This window comes from Tetrao urogallus (genome assembly GCF_951394365.1).
Source record: "Tetrao urogallus genome assembly, chromosome: 11".
NCBI lineage: Eukaryota > Metazoa > Chordata > Aves > Galliformes > Phasianidae > Tetrao > Tetrao urogallus.
The window spans coordinates 14,366,109-14,383,794 of NC_136824.1; the positions used below are offsets into that span (position 1 = coordinate 14,366,109).

General features: G+C 41.5%; 1 protein-coding gene across 2 annotated transcripts in view; it reads left to right on the top strand.

Annotated features, from left to right (window-relative positions):
- Window positions 1-1,498: 1,498 nt before the first annotated feature.
- The window catches only part of TJP1 (tight junction protein 1), a gene marked incomplete at both ends in the record, with an annotated part of 157,401 nt that continues 141,213 nt past the window's right edge, over window positions 1,499-17,686 (top strand). For both annotated transcript variants that reach the window (XM_079540676.1, XM_079540677.1), the window contains 2 exons: window positions 1,499-1,665; window positions 10,755-10,887. In XM_079540676.1, coding sequence (XP_079396802.1) covers window positions 1,499-1,665; window positions 10,755-10,887 — 300 coding nt within the window. The remainder of the gene's footprint in view (window positions 1,666-10,754; window positions 10,888-17,686) is intronic.

Sequence of the window (17,686 nt, forward strand, 5' to 3'; positions counted from 1 at the left end):
CTCTGATGTTTACAATGAATTCCAAAAGCACTCATCAAGAGCTGGACTTCTACAGCTCTCAGTGCAGAACTCGAAGAGGGCACAAACCAAATTGAAGTTGTAATGATATTGGTCACAGGTAGGGCTACCACACAGTTACGTCTTCAGTTACTGTTGCTGAATAATCCTGAGGTGCACCTTCCTCTACAAAACTTTGATACTTTTAGTTTCACTGTCTAATTTTCTGACATGCTGACATGCTTTTGTCCGGTGGGGAGAAAAAAAAAAAAAGGTGTGCGGGGCTGCGCTCTCTTTCCTGTGGACTCTCTAGTCGTTTTTAGGTGTCTTCACATCCCCATCAGTTTCGGGTCTTGCAGAGGTGAGTGCTGCTTTGGGGAGCTGCTCTCCCACCACCTCACGCTGTGTCTCGTGCTGAAGGAGGCCTGGTTGGAAGTGCTGCCCTGCCACCCCAGCGTGCCTCACCTCACCTTCATCCCCACTTTCACCTCCTCACCTCCATCCTCACCTCAGCCTTCACACCCAGCTTCATCCTCACCTTCACGTTCACCATCACCTCACCGCACCTTCATCCTCACCTCGGCTCCACCTAGAGCCTCGCCTCGCCTTCGCCCTCACCTCACCTCCATCCTCCGGTCACCTTCGCTCTCCCACCCTCAACTTCGCACTTTCTCCTCGCCGCACCTCAGCCCCTGCCGCTCGCCCTCACCTCACCTTCCCCTCGCCGCCTCCGCAGCGCCGCCCAGGCGGGTAGCGCGGCGTTTCCCCCCCGCCGCTCGGCGACCGACGGCCACGAGCGTCCGCGCAGGGCGGGAGGGACAGATCAGGACGGACAGATCGGGACGGCACGGGGCGCTAAGGAGATCAGGGCCGGGCTGCGGCATGGCGCCCCGCTGATGGCGGGAGGGCAGCGCCGCAACTGCGCCACATGGGCGGGGGGGAGAGCCCACGTAGCGGAGCCGGGCAGCGGGAGCGACGGGGCGGGGATGGTCGGGAAGGAGGCCCGCCGGGCCGGGGGGGACACGGGGGGCAACGGCCCGAGAGGGGACCGAGCGGGGAGGGGGGGGTCGGGCCTAGCGAGAGGCGGCGCAGGTGAGGATGGGGCGAGCGGCCTGCGGCCTCGGGGCGGCGGCGGCGAGGGAGAGGGGGAGCGGCAGGTGCGAGCGGGGGGCTGCGGGCGGACAGTGCGGCTGAGGAGGAGGAGGAGAAGAGCGCGGGCCGGGGGGAGGGCAGAGCGCGGCGGGAGGCGGAGGAGCGTCAGCTGGAGCGCGGATGGCGGGAGCGCGGCGGGAGGCGGAGGAGGAGGAGGAGGAGAGCGTCAGCGGGGGGCAGAGATAGCGGGAGTGCGGCAGGAGGAGGAGAGCGCGAGCCGGGGGGGCAGAGAGCGAGGGAGCGCGGCAGGAGGAGGAGGAGGAGAAGGAGGAGGAGAAGGAGGAGGAGGAGGAGGGGAAGGAGCGACGCAGGGACGGCAGATGCCTGGAAATAAAAATTTGATGATTGCATGCAGCGGCTGGAGAGACTCTGTCGGTGGCGGCGGCGGGGACGCGGCAGGGACAGGGGGGGCGACGGCAAAATGAAGTATCAGAAATACCTGACTGTCTTGCAGATGGCCATAGGGGTGACCGCCTCCAACAGGGGCAGTCTGATGCCCTTAAAGAGGAAGCTGTGGTGAGTAGGCACCGCGGGCGGCTCTGCGGCCGGGCCGGGACGGGCGGGCGGGCGGCGGTCGCGTTCCGCCGTGCGGATCCGCCGCGGGCCCGGGGCTGCCGCGCACGCCTCCGGGCGGGACGTTCCCGGCGCGGGCGGGGGCCGCGGGCTCGGAGCGCCCCGAAGGAGCTGTCCGCGCCTCGGCGACCCGGCGGCCCGCGCTCGGCATCCCGCGGGGCGCTGGCGCGGCCGGGAAGGCGCTGCGCCCGGCGTGCGGGGCGCTCCCACGGGCGGCAACGAGCCCGAGCCCGCCGGGCCGAGCCTCCCTGCGGGCCGAGCCTCCCTCCGGGCAGGTGGGCCGGGCGGCGGCGTGGGCCTCGGTGCGGCGGCGTGCGGTTGAGATGCTGAAATGGACTTTCCCTCGACTCGTTGTCGGTGTTAGCGCTCTCGCCGATGGGTGTGCTGAACCGAATTTTCTGGCTGAATCAACAATACGTTATGAAAAATGTATTAAAGTGAAATTGTGTAATGTGGGTGAGTAGGGCAGCGACAAGCATATGGCACCGTGCTGCCTGGCACTCGCTGACGGGAGCAGGCCGCTGCCGGCTGTGTGGAGGCACCGGGATGTGCCGGCAGGACGAGCTGTGCGGTCCGTGAGCTCGGGCTTTTTGTGAAGGAGCTGCCCAGAACAAACGCACGCTGAGAATGCCTTTCCTCGAAAAGACAAAGTGGTTCCGGTGGAGATGGCCCTGTGCTTTCTTTCACTGTGCTTAAACGCTCATGGTGAGGGGAAGTGCCATAGAAGGCATGGTAGGTCATGCTGCTTAGAGGGACACCCTCTGCAGGGACAGGGCTGTTGGCATGTCAGCAGCCCCGACAAATACAGGATTACCTGAATTCTACAGTGTGCTTTTCCCTTCCCCTCCCATGCCCCATATTGCCAGTTAGCATTCTCAGTATCAAGGAAGTGTATCCCTTGCAGGAGCAATGTAAAGCTAATAAGCTCTGTCATTAGTTCCGAATCTTGCTACAAAACAGATTGCAAATCCATCTCTATTCACTGTAATGCGCAAGATCAAATATAGTCTTACACAAAAATATGTTGTCATGCAAATAAGTTTATTACATTTAATCAAATCAAAAGGTTTTATAGTATATTCAGTGGTTTGATTTTGATTATGTAAGTTACATAAAGTGCTACCACCATACCTGTTCTGTTCTCCTCCATTGCTTTTCTTTCCTGTGTGCACTAGCACATCCATTGGTACATTACTTCTTTTGACAGTCTTAATTCGTCAAGCACTAGCACTTGTTCTTGTTCCCTGTGTCTTCTTGGAAACATTTTGTTTTACGACACATTAAAGGGAGGCTATTTACATGTACTTTAGAAGTCTAAAAGGTGCTCTTCACTCCTTGAGGTGATGTCTGCAGCTGGAGTTAGATCAGCTCTGTATCACCTGGTTTTCTGGCAAAATTCAGTGCTTTTTGAGCACAGATATCAAAACAATGGAGTGGATCTCCACTGCTGTGTGCTAAGAGCAGTGCATTTCATAACGTTTGTAACTTGCCTCAGTACTGCTGCAATGGTAGGCTTCGTGGAGATTTAGTTAGCTAAGAGTGTTAGGGAGAAATAAGATTATTTTTTTTTTAATTTTAGGGATATCTATGGATTATTTAAGGTTTGGAAGCCTATCTCTAGGATGTTGTTGTTAATAGGTGACGTGATATTATGTAGTCACTTTTTCTTTGAGAACTTTAATAGCATTAGGCATTATGAGAATTTATGCTCATGTAAGAACTACCATTCTGATGCATTTAGAGAAACGCTTAAGGATACTTTATCATTTAGTTTGTTTTTTTTTTTTTTTAACTTGGTCTGTGTCAAATAATCCGTTAAGAAAAAGTGAATATTAGAGATGAGAATAGATACCGTATTACTCAAATCAGTGTGATATTAGAGTGTATTTCCAACACAGAAAGCAAAAGTGTATTCCAGTACTGGATCACTGAGGATCTCCAAGAAGCATAAGCAAAATGTATAATCGAGCAATTCTGTAATCAATGGATGCTGATTTTCATTTGTTTTTATTTAGCTAAAAGATAACAGCAACAAAAAAAAAGCCTTTTGTTTAACCAGTCAGATTCATAAATTCTTTGATATGTTGGTGCATATTGAAAGTGGAAGCAAAAGGCATAACTTAATAAAAAAGGGTTAAAATACTCATCTTTTTGTTGGTTGAGATAATCCACCTGAATCCTACTGAATGAAAATGAAAAAGGTAACAGCAATGGTTTATTTCTTTATGGAGCATCTGTCACTCCAATTTCCTTCTACTTTCTTCCCCAGAATCCAAGTTCTGTTCCTGATGTACAAAAGCAGAGTTAGGAATGAAAACAAAACAAAAGAAAAGGTGGATACCCATGTCTCATGATGAGTTAACAATAAATTGGTGTAAACTCTCTGAGTGCAAACCAGAAAATGGTCCGAAACAGATGCTGCAGGCTTGCTGTGGGAAGTGGTGTAGATGGAAATTTGACTGCACTTAATGTGGAGCTCGGTCATTTTATGGTGAGGTTTGTCGGAGGCAGTAACGTGTTGGACCTAGTGATGAAGGAAGTTGCTGGAGTCTAGAGCTGCTGATTCAGACCTGTGTTTGTGAGGCACTGTAATTTAATACCTAGGAACCAAATGAGATGAGTGGGATGAGATGAGTACAGTCTTGCTGTATCTGGATGCAAAAAAGTGCTGTCATAATGCTGCCAGTTAGCAGAGTCTAACAAGTCAATAAGCTGTCTTCATTCAGAGCAGGATCCTCCTTCCAGCTCAGGCAATATGAGAAGTTTGCAGGCTGTGATGAGCTTCTTCCTGGACAGATTTTCTTTTCTGAGCCTGTATGATAATATTTTTTTGGAGTACTAACTTTATTTCTCCTAGAGTAGGGTTTTATGTGATGCCTTATGTTTAAAACGATTACAAGAGCTGCATAATTATAATTTCCTTCTGAATTTCTCATTTCTATTGTGAAATAGGTTATTTCACAGAGTTTTTCAAATTGTAAAACCTTTATTCTGGCACTGAGATTTCGCTAGAGCAGTTATTAGAGAAGGCAGAATAAAAATTGGGGATATGCTGGTTTGCACCTTGAAAACTGTACGCCACTTTCTTTCACCATAAGACAATCCAGAACTTCATTGGTCAACAGCTGTGATAGCTTTTATTATTGTTTTTATGGGTGAGAGCAGCATTGGTCAGCACCTTAGCTAGTATACTCAAGAAAAACTAACTGCTGACCTGGGGACGCCTTTAAACACTAAACTGACATCAATATTTACAGAAATACCAATATCTACAACTGGAATGCTTTTGGAATAGGAAACAATAAATAATGTATTTAAGGGGAACAATACAAATGCACAGTAATTTCTTACCACGCTGACAATAATGTTTCTCTTCCAAAGGAAGAAGGAGCAAGCCAAAAAGGAAAAAAACAAAAACCCAGAATATTTTCTAGCAGCTCTAATAATCCTCACTGATATTCTCGTGTGTCTTCAAGCATTTACCTCTACCTTGGAAGGCTTCCTCTGCTTGGGTCTGCTCCCTCTGGCTCCCCATGGTGCAAACGAGTGTGAAGTCACGAAAAGGCGAAAAGCTCAGTTACTGATGTGTTTTTGTTACCAAGAATGTTATGGAAATGGCTGGGGCTATCCATGGTGATATTTCTGTGTCTTTTTAGAGTGATGGGTAGTAGCCTGAAGTAATCCTTAGGTTACAGAGAGGTCTGCAGAAGCAGTGTTGTACAGAATTTGCATTTTGACAGGGTCTAATTGGTGCTATTGCTAAGTGAGTGTGTGATTTGGCAGCCTGGATGTTAATGATAGCTGCTGCTTGTAAGATCTGCATGGGCAGATTTATTTTTAAGCATGTGAGTAAACTTGCCTGCAATCATTGTCGGCATTAAGCATTGATCCGAACGCTTGGTTGAGTGTTTGTGTTCAGACTGGGGTCGGATGTGAAAGTTCAGGCTCGTAGCAAAGGATGCCTGTTTTATCATTAGGACCATCCCCAGGGAGAAAAGTGTCACTGTTAGTTTATGTTCCATGTAGAAACATAGCTAGAAAAAGCAAATAATAGAAAATGTGTAAGAGAAATAAAGCATTAAAGATTCAGCCTCTTGGATGTGGCTGCAGAAGTTTGTGGAAAAACGCAGATCACCAGAATGGATGTTATCCATTATTGCTTCTGTTAATACTTGTTTGAAATGGGAATAGTAGTCTCATTTTAGCCCACTGTAAAGATTTGTTGGTGATGCAAATTAATTGATTTTTTTTTTCCTGATGAAGGTGGGAAGCTCTGCTTAGTATTGAAGATATTTGCAGAGATATACAAACATTTTTCACAGTAGGGGACTGCTCAGGGTTACCAGTAATTGTTTCATATTAGGCTTTTTTTTTTTTTAATCAAAAATTAACACTGAATGACTATAAATTTTAGGTCTTCCAGGCAAGCGGGAGTGAGTTTCAGCCTTTCCACTGTTTGTTGCAGCCAGAAGGCAAACTGGCCACATTCAGCTGCACCCAGCGGACATCTCTGTCATAGTGGGGAAGCCTGTCTTCTCACTGGACACAATTACAGACAATTCACACATTTCTCAGTAGAGATCTGTGAAACTACTAGAGGTAGAAGTTTCAGACTTGCATGGCCACCTGCAGTAACCATTTGCTACAGACACCTCAGCACTTTTTAATAAGATGGTAGACAACTTGCAGGATATGAGAGTCATAGTGATTAATTATGACACTAAGTCTTGTTGAGGATATATATTTGCCAAAGATTTGTTCTCTCTATATTACATTCAGAAAACAAATACAGAAATGGTTTCAGTCCACAAATTATTCAATTATTCGGATACTGCTCTATAAAATTGTTCAGAACTCTAAGTCACTAAATAATGAGCTTTAAAGTCTCTTGAGTCTAACTGCACTCCAGAAAATTAACATGACATTAGTTTAGCTATTTCAACCAAGATAGAACTTTAAAAAAATGTTAGGGAATATTGAAGCTCATTATAAATAGTAGTTTTCTGCAAGTAAAGTAGTAAGTATAGTAAGTAAGTATCTGTAAGTATAATTTTTAATAATAACTGAGGTATGTTACATAGATTACATCTAATTATATTATAGTGTGCATTGAGGGATTAGTCCTTGGTGTTGACAGTGCACTTTGATGTAAATGTTGACTAGTATTTTGCTAGACTAATGCATTCATCAGTGGAGCACAGACACTAGAAGTGTCTTCATGTTTTTGCTTATTTTTCCAACTTGAGAAATAATTCATTCACAGTTATGTAATCTGATGTCTGATCAGGAACCAGCAAGGTCAATGTAACTGTTGTAAGAACTGTGGAGAATAAACCGGAGTCTCTGGCTCAAGGTGGGATTTACAAAGTCATTCCATCTTACCGAATAACATTTCCAGAATTGATGTGCCTTGATTTGGGAATCCTGGATGAGCCACATTAGAAAGCTGTTATGTTTCCACGGAATACTGAGGACATTCTTTGATAAACAAAACCAGTGCTTTTCCAACAAGGCATCTAGAATCATCCACTCCTCTCAGAGCTCTGGAGTCAGCTTTTGAAGTGTCTAGGCTTCTCTCAAGATCTCATTCTTAAGCTTTGAATCAAGAGTGTTTGCATGAAGAGGTTGATGAGTTGCAGACACCTTAACAGGAGAAATCTTCCTGCCTTAACTGGTGATAATTCCTCTATACCCCTGTACTACAGCCAGTGATTTAGCAACTCTCTCAGCAATTTTCTATTAATTAAATAACACAAATGAAATACAAAGGAAAGATGTAATGAAGTGTAGCAACTTTCATTAATATATTAATTTTTTTTTACCTTGAGGTTCAGATGTCAGAACCATCATATTACATGACAGTTTCAGTGCTCATTTAAAAAACAAACAAACAAACAAACAGCTCTATTTCTCAAGTTACAGTGGAAATGATGGGGACAGAAAGCAAGATAGGAAAGTAAAAAGAATTTAAAAATCTGTCTTTCAGTTCTATGCAAAAATGAATTTCAACTCAAACTCAAATACTTTGAGGCTTGTCTTGTGAGTTTGGACAGACTGAAACCAATATTCCCATTTGTCTTGCAACCTCATAGTCTTCATTTTGGAGTCTTATTCCTTGTGGAATTTCCTAATGCCTGAATCAGTTGCTATTGCTGTACTGCACCAATGTTACTGGAATTCTTGAGGGTTTTATTGCTGCTTCCTATGTTCCAAGAGGGTGGGTGTCATAGATCCAGTTCTGTCTCAGGTTTTTTAGCACCCCTTTGCTAAAGCTAGAGTAGTAGCAGAGGCACTGGAGGAGCTGGCATTTCATTTCTTTACTCTTGCCCCGAAGTTTCCCCATCAACCATAAAGTCAAAAACACACTGTTCTGTACCTGTGGATATCTTACAACAGTAAGCTTCAAGATTTCTATTGGTGATACTGATTTGATTTTTCTTCAGTTGGTTAAATATTGCTTTATTTACTTGTAAAGACACGTTGAAGTTAATAATGTTATAAAAAAAGTGAGTCTTTGATATCATGATATTCCTTCCCATAAAATTATACTTTGAAAGTTAAACGTGGTTTTTAAAGCAGGATTTGGAACTATGGAAGCTAGTAAATATTCACTGTCATTGGTTCTCCATCAGAATGAAATGATGGATGGATTCCTGGGGCAGCAAGTTCTGCTCCTCTCTTTCATTTTTTTCAAGTGCCTTTAAAGAATGGATCTCATGAGTAGAAGGGCTTTCAAAATGCATCATTAGTTCAGTTCTTTGTGAAAACTGTGTGACTTTGATTAGCTTGTTATTTTTACAGGCTTTATTTCACTTTATTTTATTATATATTTTTAAGGCTTCTTAGTATGAGAAAACATTAAAAGACTTAGAATTTAAACAAATATACGTCTAAAGGCCCCAGACTGAGTGGTTTGAAATAGAAAATTAAGAAAAGCCCAGTGCAGCTTATGGTTGTTCAAAAATATTTCTATTAAATGCAAGGAAGAATGTTATTATTAAGTTATTGAGCATTTAATTGAATGGAGGTAAAGGTGAGAACTTAATGACCCAGGTGACAAGTATTGAAATAGGCAACCCTCACAGATTTTCTGGGGGTAGAATAAATCCAGACCTACCTGCAGTGAAAGCCGTGGATCTCTTTGTGGGCTCCATGGTCAGTGTGCGGATGGATTGAGCACATTTGGACTAACTTTATCAGAAATGCTTGCAGAGCTCCATAACGTGTCCAAAAGAGATTCATACGGTCAAAATGTATGATAAGTGTAAATGTCACTTCTTGTCTGTGAACAGGAGTTGTGACAGAGCAGCTGTCTTGCTTTGGGAGTTTGTTTTTATGATTCTTTCAGACATTTCAGCAGGAAAATCTCTGGTGTTGATTTGGTTTCTGTGTACAATTCCATTGCAATAGCAGCCTGGCATCTTTCTCAGAACTTGCCCCATAAATAATTTCATCAAAAAAATCTGGTGTTGTCTGAGCAGGATGTTTATGCATTTCTGAATATTAGTTATGTAATGATTCAGAAAATTTTCTTTCCTCGCAGTTGAAAGTTCAGGAGTAAATTAACCCAAGGGGAAAAGTATTAATTTGGAAATTACAGCAATTCATCAGTGTTTGTAAATTGAATGAGAAATTTTAAAATCTCTTTCTTTTTTTAATTTACACATTTTATTCCTGTGACTTTTGTCTCTCCAGCCTCTTACAAATGTGAATGGGGACGTTTTATTCCAGTTGTGAAGCAGTGTAGACCCCAGGGTTCCCCCACCAAACAAGTATATTCAGCCTGGGTATTTTGTACTTGGAATTTTGTATTTCAAGTGTTAGCATGGCCCACTCTGTGCAACCTCTCTTTGTGTAATGTGTACCTGTAAAGGCACACAGCTGTCCTCTTCGTTTGTAAAAGCTTTTATGTACATACCAAAGCCATTAATTCCAAGTTTAAAAAGAGAAACCCAAAAATATATAGGAATCTTAATGGTTACAGGGAAAATCATTGAACTGTTGTTGTCCACAGCCTTGGGCAATGCAAAAAAGATGTGTATGGATATATGTGTGCACGCGTGTTTCAGTGGCCTCTTGTGCCTGCAGCTGAGAAAAAGAAGAAATGTAAACCTGCAAAAGAAGATTTTACTTTTTAGGTGCATGGATTTGCTGAAACACAGCACTCGTTTTCCTAATGTGGTGTCAGACTGCCTACAGACTATTTTGCATTTAAAATATTGACCTTTTGAAACTTATATTTAGTTAATTGTTAACCCCATTTACATTTACTCATTAACAACTTTCAACAATTTTGAAATACAAGGAGCTTACTCAAAATACTTCAATTGCAAGCTCCTCTTAGAACTATATTTAGATGACCAATGTGATGAACAGCCTTGAAAGCTGTAGTTTTAATTACTTCTACAGCTGTAATAGGTCCTTTCCATTTTGTGATTTCTCACCATTATTCTTTGCTAGAAGAGCTGAAGTGCCATTAGTGCTTAAACTGGAAAAGGTCAAAAGCCGAATTCTGCCAGGCTGCCTTTGATTTAACCAACAGACAGCAACATGTATCACAGGACACAATTTTTACCTTGAACTAAGAGTGGAAAATATCCCTTTTAGTTTATTAGAAAAAATATGCAATAGAGACATGTACAACTTTTAATTAAGGAAGTGTTTACACTGAAAAGAATATGTGAATGTGAATGGAGTGTGGGGATAGATTTCCCACTATTTATACTGGTCAGAAAAGGTCAGAGTTATTTCTAATAAGTTAAATATGTTTCTTTGCATTTTTTCTGACGTTTCTTACATCCGTGCAGAAAATGTACAGAAGACTCAATCTGCAAGCAGTGGTGGATTTAGTGGGAGCTACATTCCTGCATCTTTTGTTGTCTTATTTTGGTACTGCCTGTTGGAATACTAAAGGTTGGATTGAGAACCCTGTGATATCACCCTTGCTCATTTTTTTACTTGCATATTAACAGCGCGATATAAAATAAAGCGATCTATTCTTTGTCTGATACAGATCTCTTTTTGTTTGGCAGGGTAACTCCATCTTCCGAAAATCCCAATGGTGCTACCTGTAGTGTAAGTCAGGGAAAACCTTCCTTAAGAAGAATAAAAGGGAGAATACACAGAAGCAAAAGCCTCGATAGCATTGATTTCTGTGAATTCACTGTAAGTACCTTATCTTTTACATTCATTCCATCTGAAGTTTCGAGAATCTTGCTAATAAAGGAGTCATTCCTCGTGCATTTGGTTTATGTCATTGTTAGAATTGGAAAAGGTGTTGTTCTTAATAATGTTAAGAGTTAGGGTTCCATGCTGGCAAATGTAACAAAAATTGTATTGCTTACATAATTATTGATACATACCTACATTTTTGTTCTTGTGTAGATGTTAGTTCCGTATCTTGATTTCAGATTTTGATATTGCCTCATTCGTAAAGAGATGCACGAATTAACTGGAAATTGAGTAAATATGAAAAATGAATTATGTTTTCAACATCTATTTTCAGACTTAGAATGTGGAAGTTGTATCCACATTAAAATATATGTATTTTTAGGCAATCTTCAAAAGCACTTTTATTATATGCAGCTGTAGTAGAGTACAAGAGAAAAATCAATGCATATAAATTGTGTGTGTTCTTAGAGTACTTAAAGTTAGTATATCTGATAGATACTTTACTTAAGTGGTATTGGTGTATACTTGTTTGCTTCTCTGATTACAGTTACTTACATTTTTTCTATGGTTTAAGAAAATTCATAGTGGTTTTGAGGAACTCGTATAGCTTGTACTTTAGAGATTTAATAGAATTTAGAGAAAAAATATGCAATAGAGACATGTACAACTTTTAATTAAGGAAGTGTTTACATTGAAAAGAATATGTGAATGTGAATGGAGTGTGGGGATAGATTTCCCACCATTTATACTGGTCAGAAAAGGTTAGAGTTATTTCTAAAAAGCCGTGGTATATTTTTTCAGAAGTCCTTTACTGCAAAAGCAGTATAAGCTGCACCTCTGGAAGGACTGGTGGAAATTTGATCAAAACAAATTACATTACTCTGACAAACTAATATGATACAGCTATCAAATACTAACATAATGGTTAAGAATATGTTGAGTTATAAACCCACTGTTAAATGTGAGAACAAAAGATGTAATTAGGAAATATGTGCTGTCTTTATGATAACGTATAGATCAATAGAAATTGCATTGTCTGGTACTACATGATAATAGAAATAACATCATTATGATGTTCAGATGTAATTTCGTGAAACAGTTAAAGCTGAAAAACATAACAAACTCAGTTTGTGCAGCATTCTTTGTTTGCTTTGTTAAAGATGATGCCAATAGCATCAATGATATTTTTTTCTCAGGACTGCTTTGCTTCTAATTACGATGTCTTGTCAAGCTATCTTTGGAACAAAGAGCTTGTTTGCTGTGTAAGGAAACAGTGAAACTGGTAGCAAGGATTTGTGATGGAATGTTTTCTGTGGTGTCCAGCTACTTCTAGGATGCAAAGCCAAGTCTCATAGCTGATTTAAAGTTAGTTTTGGAGTCTGTGCAAACTGTTGTCACAGAAGCGATGTTGGTGTAATGGTTACCTTACTGAAGGGTAAAAATTCTCTTTGGGAATGAGATTGCTGAAACAATAATTTTAGCATGTGCTATATGGGTCTTCGTCTGTGTGGTCCTATTAAGGATTTTTTCTAAAAATCCTTAATCCTTAAAGGATTTTATCTAAATCTCTACTCTTGGGGCTTTCAAAGGAAAAAGCGATCATAGCCAACGGTAAAAAGAATATCCTGTGTGCCATAGAACTTTTGCAAGGAGATTTGAGACACATAATAACAGCCCATGCCTGAGCATGAAATGTGCCAATATACAGAGTATGTACATCTATCCATATGAAACTCAACTATTAATAGCAAAGCGTTGAAAATTAGGATCATGAAAAGAGGACCACTATTTATTCTGAGGTTGTGTGTGTTAAAGGGTGATGACACTATAAAATAGCTAAGCAGAGAAACAGAGTTATACAAATGGATTTTCTTGCTGCTGCTACAAAATTAAGCTACAATCACACTAAAATATTTCTTAATATTGCTTAATAGTACTTTTATTGTTTTAAAATTGTGATTAAAAATAGATCTGAAGAAATAATCGAGGGAGTCAATATGAATAAATCTTTCCAAAGTGCTGTAATACTATTCATGTTATGCATCTTTTTTCTGGTAGGAAGGCTCATGCACTGGCAGAAGGAATAAAATAGAAAACAAAACATGTAGCAGAAGTGAGAAATTATTTTACACAGTGAAGGAAAGAGCTTTTTATACATTCCCTTTGGAACTGCTTAGTGTGGTAGTGTTGTTTTCATGCAGAACAGAGATGAAATGTTTCATATTGAAAGGATGATTTCTATGCTGACAAACTCAAAATAACTGGAGGAGCCAATGAAGTGCTAGCTTTCTTCATCATATAATGCAATTAAGATCTATTAATAATTCTGACTGTTAGAGAATTTCATGTCTATCTGCATCCCAAATTGCTGTGTTTTTTTTTGTAAACCTTTTGTTCCTTACCTCTAAGCTAATGCATGTTGAATACAAATCCTGACAGCAGGGGGACCTAAAAAAAAAAAAAAAAAAAGGTGCATGCTGCATTTTCTCCTAGTGCTACAAGATGTGTCCCTAGTGGGAAAGGTCTGGATTTCCATGCAATATGTACATATGAAAATGCAGTAGGTGAAAACACTGTACCACTTACTGTGACTTCAGCTGTGGTGGAGAACAAGCTGCGGGAGCAGTGTTAAGCTGGGAGGCTCATTAAAAAACATGGTTATTCTTTGCAAGGGAAAGGTTAGCCAGAGAAGAGCCTACTGCATGCGTGAGGTTCCAGATGAGACCAAATTATGACTTGGACAGAATACCACAGCCTTCTCCTGAGGGCTGTCTGGGACAGGGAGTGCTGCCCTGCTCCTTGTTCACCTCGTGAAGCCTATGATGTTCGCAGTTTGTTGGTCCTGTGGCTATTACTGTGGGTGACATACCTAAAAGAGTTGGAGGGGTCTCTGCCTGTGTAAATTGCTGTAATGGCAGGTCAGCCCAAAAGGAACTTACTGTGAGCCTCAGGTATCTGTGAGAGGCTGCCAGGGCATGCCCCTGTTACTGTGCAGCAGCTGCCTGGTGTTTCATCATCTTTAACATCATGTTAGGGGGTATAAATTCTTTGTTACTACAAGTGGTGGGAGTCTGCAGGATTGCTGACAAAAGATCTGGGATATATTTCTGTTGATACCTCTGCTGTCTGAAGTGGGTGGTACTGGGGTTTGTAAGTCATGACTCCCATTACCATTTTGCTAAGAAAGTGAGCAGGAAGATAAAGCAGAGAGACAGTGATAAGCCACAGAGTGACAGGACAGCAGCTCCTTTAATGTCTTTCATCCTTTTTCTTTTCTTTATCCTCTCAAGGTCCAATTAGGGTCTGGTTCCCACTAAGTAAAGCTGTTTTATTGTTTTCCAGTTCCCCTTTATGGAGTACCACCATGCAATGCTTTCCCAGTTTTTAGTCTCTGAAATACTCAGTTTTATTGTGATATAACAAAAATGTGTATTTTTGTAATATTGGTAAATGGTTATCTGCAAGAAACGTTGTGTAACTCCTTTTGCACGCTGCAGAAAGCTTTGAACTGGAGAAGGAAAAGGATTGTAAGTTCTCAGAGAGCTCTGAAATAAGTCTTCCCTTGTAGAATGAGCTGGTCATACTAGTGGTCATTACATCCACTTTTAAATGCTTACAGTGCTGAAACAAGCTCTGGGCTTGTGCAAGCCACCCTCTGCAGCAGTAGCAGTTCTGAGTCCAATTTGTCAGCAGGGATGATGTTGTGCTCGGCGCTGTGCTGACACACCCGATATTCCTTGTCAGGGACCTCTGGACCCGTAGCACCAGATGGTGAGGTGTGACTGGGCTCTGCCTTTTTGGCTTCTTCTCGGTCACCATGTGGGAGTGTGGTAGGACCACGATGGGGCTGTGAGCAGCCTGGGGTCCCTGTGTCAGCCCCGAGGTGTCTGAACGAAACTGATGGCTGCTGGCATTACAGGTTTTGTGCGTGACTCACAGTGTTGCACACACTGACTGCCCCCATGGTGCGCAGACACCGAGAAACTGTTCCCTCCTGCCCCTGTGAGACAGTGGGGATGTTCTGTGGGAATGATGACCAGGAGGATTGCTGGGTGCAAGTGTAGGGACCTCAATGGAGATGGAATATCTGAGATGTGCTTTTTTGTTTTTAATGCTGTAACATTTTGATCAGATTTGAGAAATTTACCAAAATTATCAATTTAAGAGCTCTGTGTGTTTGTAGTAATATATCCATAACGTTTTCCTACTAGAATCAATCCTTGTGGAAGGAGCTCTTATTGGAAATCAAAGCACTGCAGATATTTTCAATACGAATAAGCCCAGCTCTGCGTATTTTCTGAAGGCAGCTGATGCCAGCGGCTCAGTAAGCATGCACACAACAAGGTGTTGTAAGCAGGCAGATCCATTTCTGGTGTGCTTCCACTTGCACTGAGGTGGAATTCCAATGAAGAATTCTGTGAAATGCTGTGGAAGAGCTGGGTCCTGCTGTCATTTTACCATTCTTTTCTTGTCTTGCCTTCTCTGGGTGCACTGCTTTGTCTCATCAGGTATTGATGATAAAGAGGGATTGGCTCCAGTCCTTTGTGCTGGCACTTCAGAAGTCAGTGGATGTCAGTGGAAAAACACAAAAGTAACACGGTGAGGTGGGAGATTACTCAAAAGAAGAGAAGAGAGAGGCAACTAAGCACAAAGGGCAGGCTGAATAAAACAGTGTGGAATGTAGGAGGAAATTGAAGAGGCAACAAAGGAGGAGATCATCACAAAGTGAGAAGTAGCCACACGTGAGTTTTAGGCAGGGAATGCACGTGTTCACCCATCACATTAGTTTGCTGTTACACCACTGAGGGAGCATGGTACCTCATGGGCCTTCCTGCCCACAGAGGAGCTGTGTATTTCCCTCATGCCCACCGTTGTCAGCAGGGCCAACCTCGTGCTCAGAGGGGCTGTGTGCCCAGCGCTGTGCGGGCAGTGTGCTCAGAGGGGCTGTGCTGCCATGTGGGCACGGTGTTCTGCTGCTGCTGTGAGAGGTTTCGCTTCCTTATGTTTTGTAATGACATTTTAAGGCTGTTTAGGGGCTTCAGACATTAGCTTGCGTGGATGTTTATGATGACATCCTTGTTTCACTTCCCAAGACTCTTTGGTAGATTTTTAAAGCGTACGGCAGGCTGAAGAATTTGTTCATTCTTGGAAATGTCCTTACTGAGAAATTGTCATTGTGATTAGCCCCATTCCCCCAGTGAGAAAACCCGGTGATTAGAACAGGACTCTGTACTGCATCGCTCTGTTAGTTCATAGGGTGAGTATATTGCTGAGTAAAGCACTCTGATCTGTACTGAAATCATGGTTTTGTTGCAATTTCTATTTTATATCATTGAACTCAAACTTCTCGTCGTTTGGAGTCATCAAGTAAATTGCTTCTGAGGTGGTAAAAGATATTCTCTAATTTAATTTGAAATAAAATGGTTATATTTTTATACTTCCATTCGTCTTGATTTTATGGCTAGACCTTCCAGTGTGAACATGTATCTGTAAAAGTAGTGCAAGGCTAACTGAAGAATAATGGAGATTGTATGTACGTGAGTTATTTCTTAGGATGGAGATGTAAGAACACTGACATTCTTTAAAAAGTCCTGCAGGTATTTTAGCCTTGTTTGTAGATGTGGAAGGAGGAATTCATTAGCACAGCTGGAGTCTTGTAGATGCCCTTAATTTGTTCCTGTTCAGAGAACTGTGTGGTTGTTCTGCAGCTGTTTGTGAGGATTAAATCCTCTGTTGTACAAGACAAATCTCTTGCAAAAGTGACTCATTTATTAGGTTATTAATTTCATCTGTTAATGGATACAGGAACACAATCCTGGCTTACAGAGTAGAGACAGTTTTAGGCATATTGCTTTACATAAGATGGTTTAAATGATATATAAAAAAAGAAAATTTGTTTCATTTGACCAATTAACACATTTTACAGTTAATGAGATTAATGTACTTTATGTTTCTCTTTTGTATTTCACTAGTAATGTAGAAAAAAGTGAGGAAAAATCTCCATATAATTTTTAGCATAGGTAGTGAATAGTTTCAAATACAGATGATTTTTTAACTAATTTTGGTTGGTGCAAGCTTTGTAATACTGCACTATCTAAAAGAGAAAATGCTACAGGCTTTTGATCCAATATTATGATTTCTGTAGGAAGAAGGGGTTTGTTTTCATCACCGTTTATTTCTCTCATCTTGTTCTCTTTTCAAACAGAAATCCAAAGTTTTATACAACAAGTATTCTAAACGTTGAGGCAAATTAGTAAGTCTTAAACACCATGCTAGGTGAAACGTATGCAGCCTTTTGAGTAAGGACATAAACTGTAAGGATGAATAATTTAATTTGCTAGGTTTTAAATTGTGATTGACCTTGATTTATGTTTCTGAATCGATTCAGATTGTTTTATGCCTCTGAATAAATTCAGCACTCCAGTGTAAGTCTGCCAAGGATATTAACTTCATAATAGTCATTATACTAGTGACTGGATTTACATTTGTATTTAATTAGAAATATATTTTAGAGTAAGTATATTTTTTAGGTTATTATTTCTTCTGAGGATGTCACCATGAAATGCAGTAGACTGAGCTGCATTGAAATTGGCATCTGTTAAAGCAATACCTCGCTGATTATTTCAGTACCATCATAATTTGACAACTGTGACTTGTCAGGTCTCTCCTTTCCTTAGCAAATGTCAAAAGATATCCAGGCCATCATGTAGTTTAAGTTATATAATATCAGGCCCTGACATGCAGCAGTATGGGATGCTGGTGTCCCATATCCCTTCAATCTCAATATCTCAGT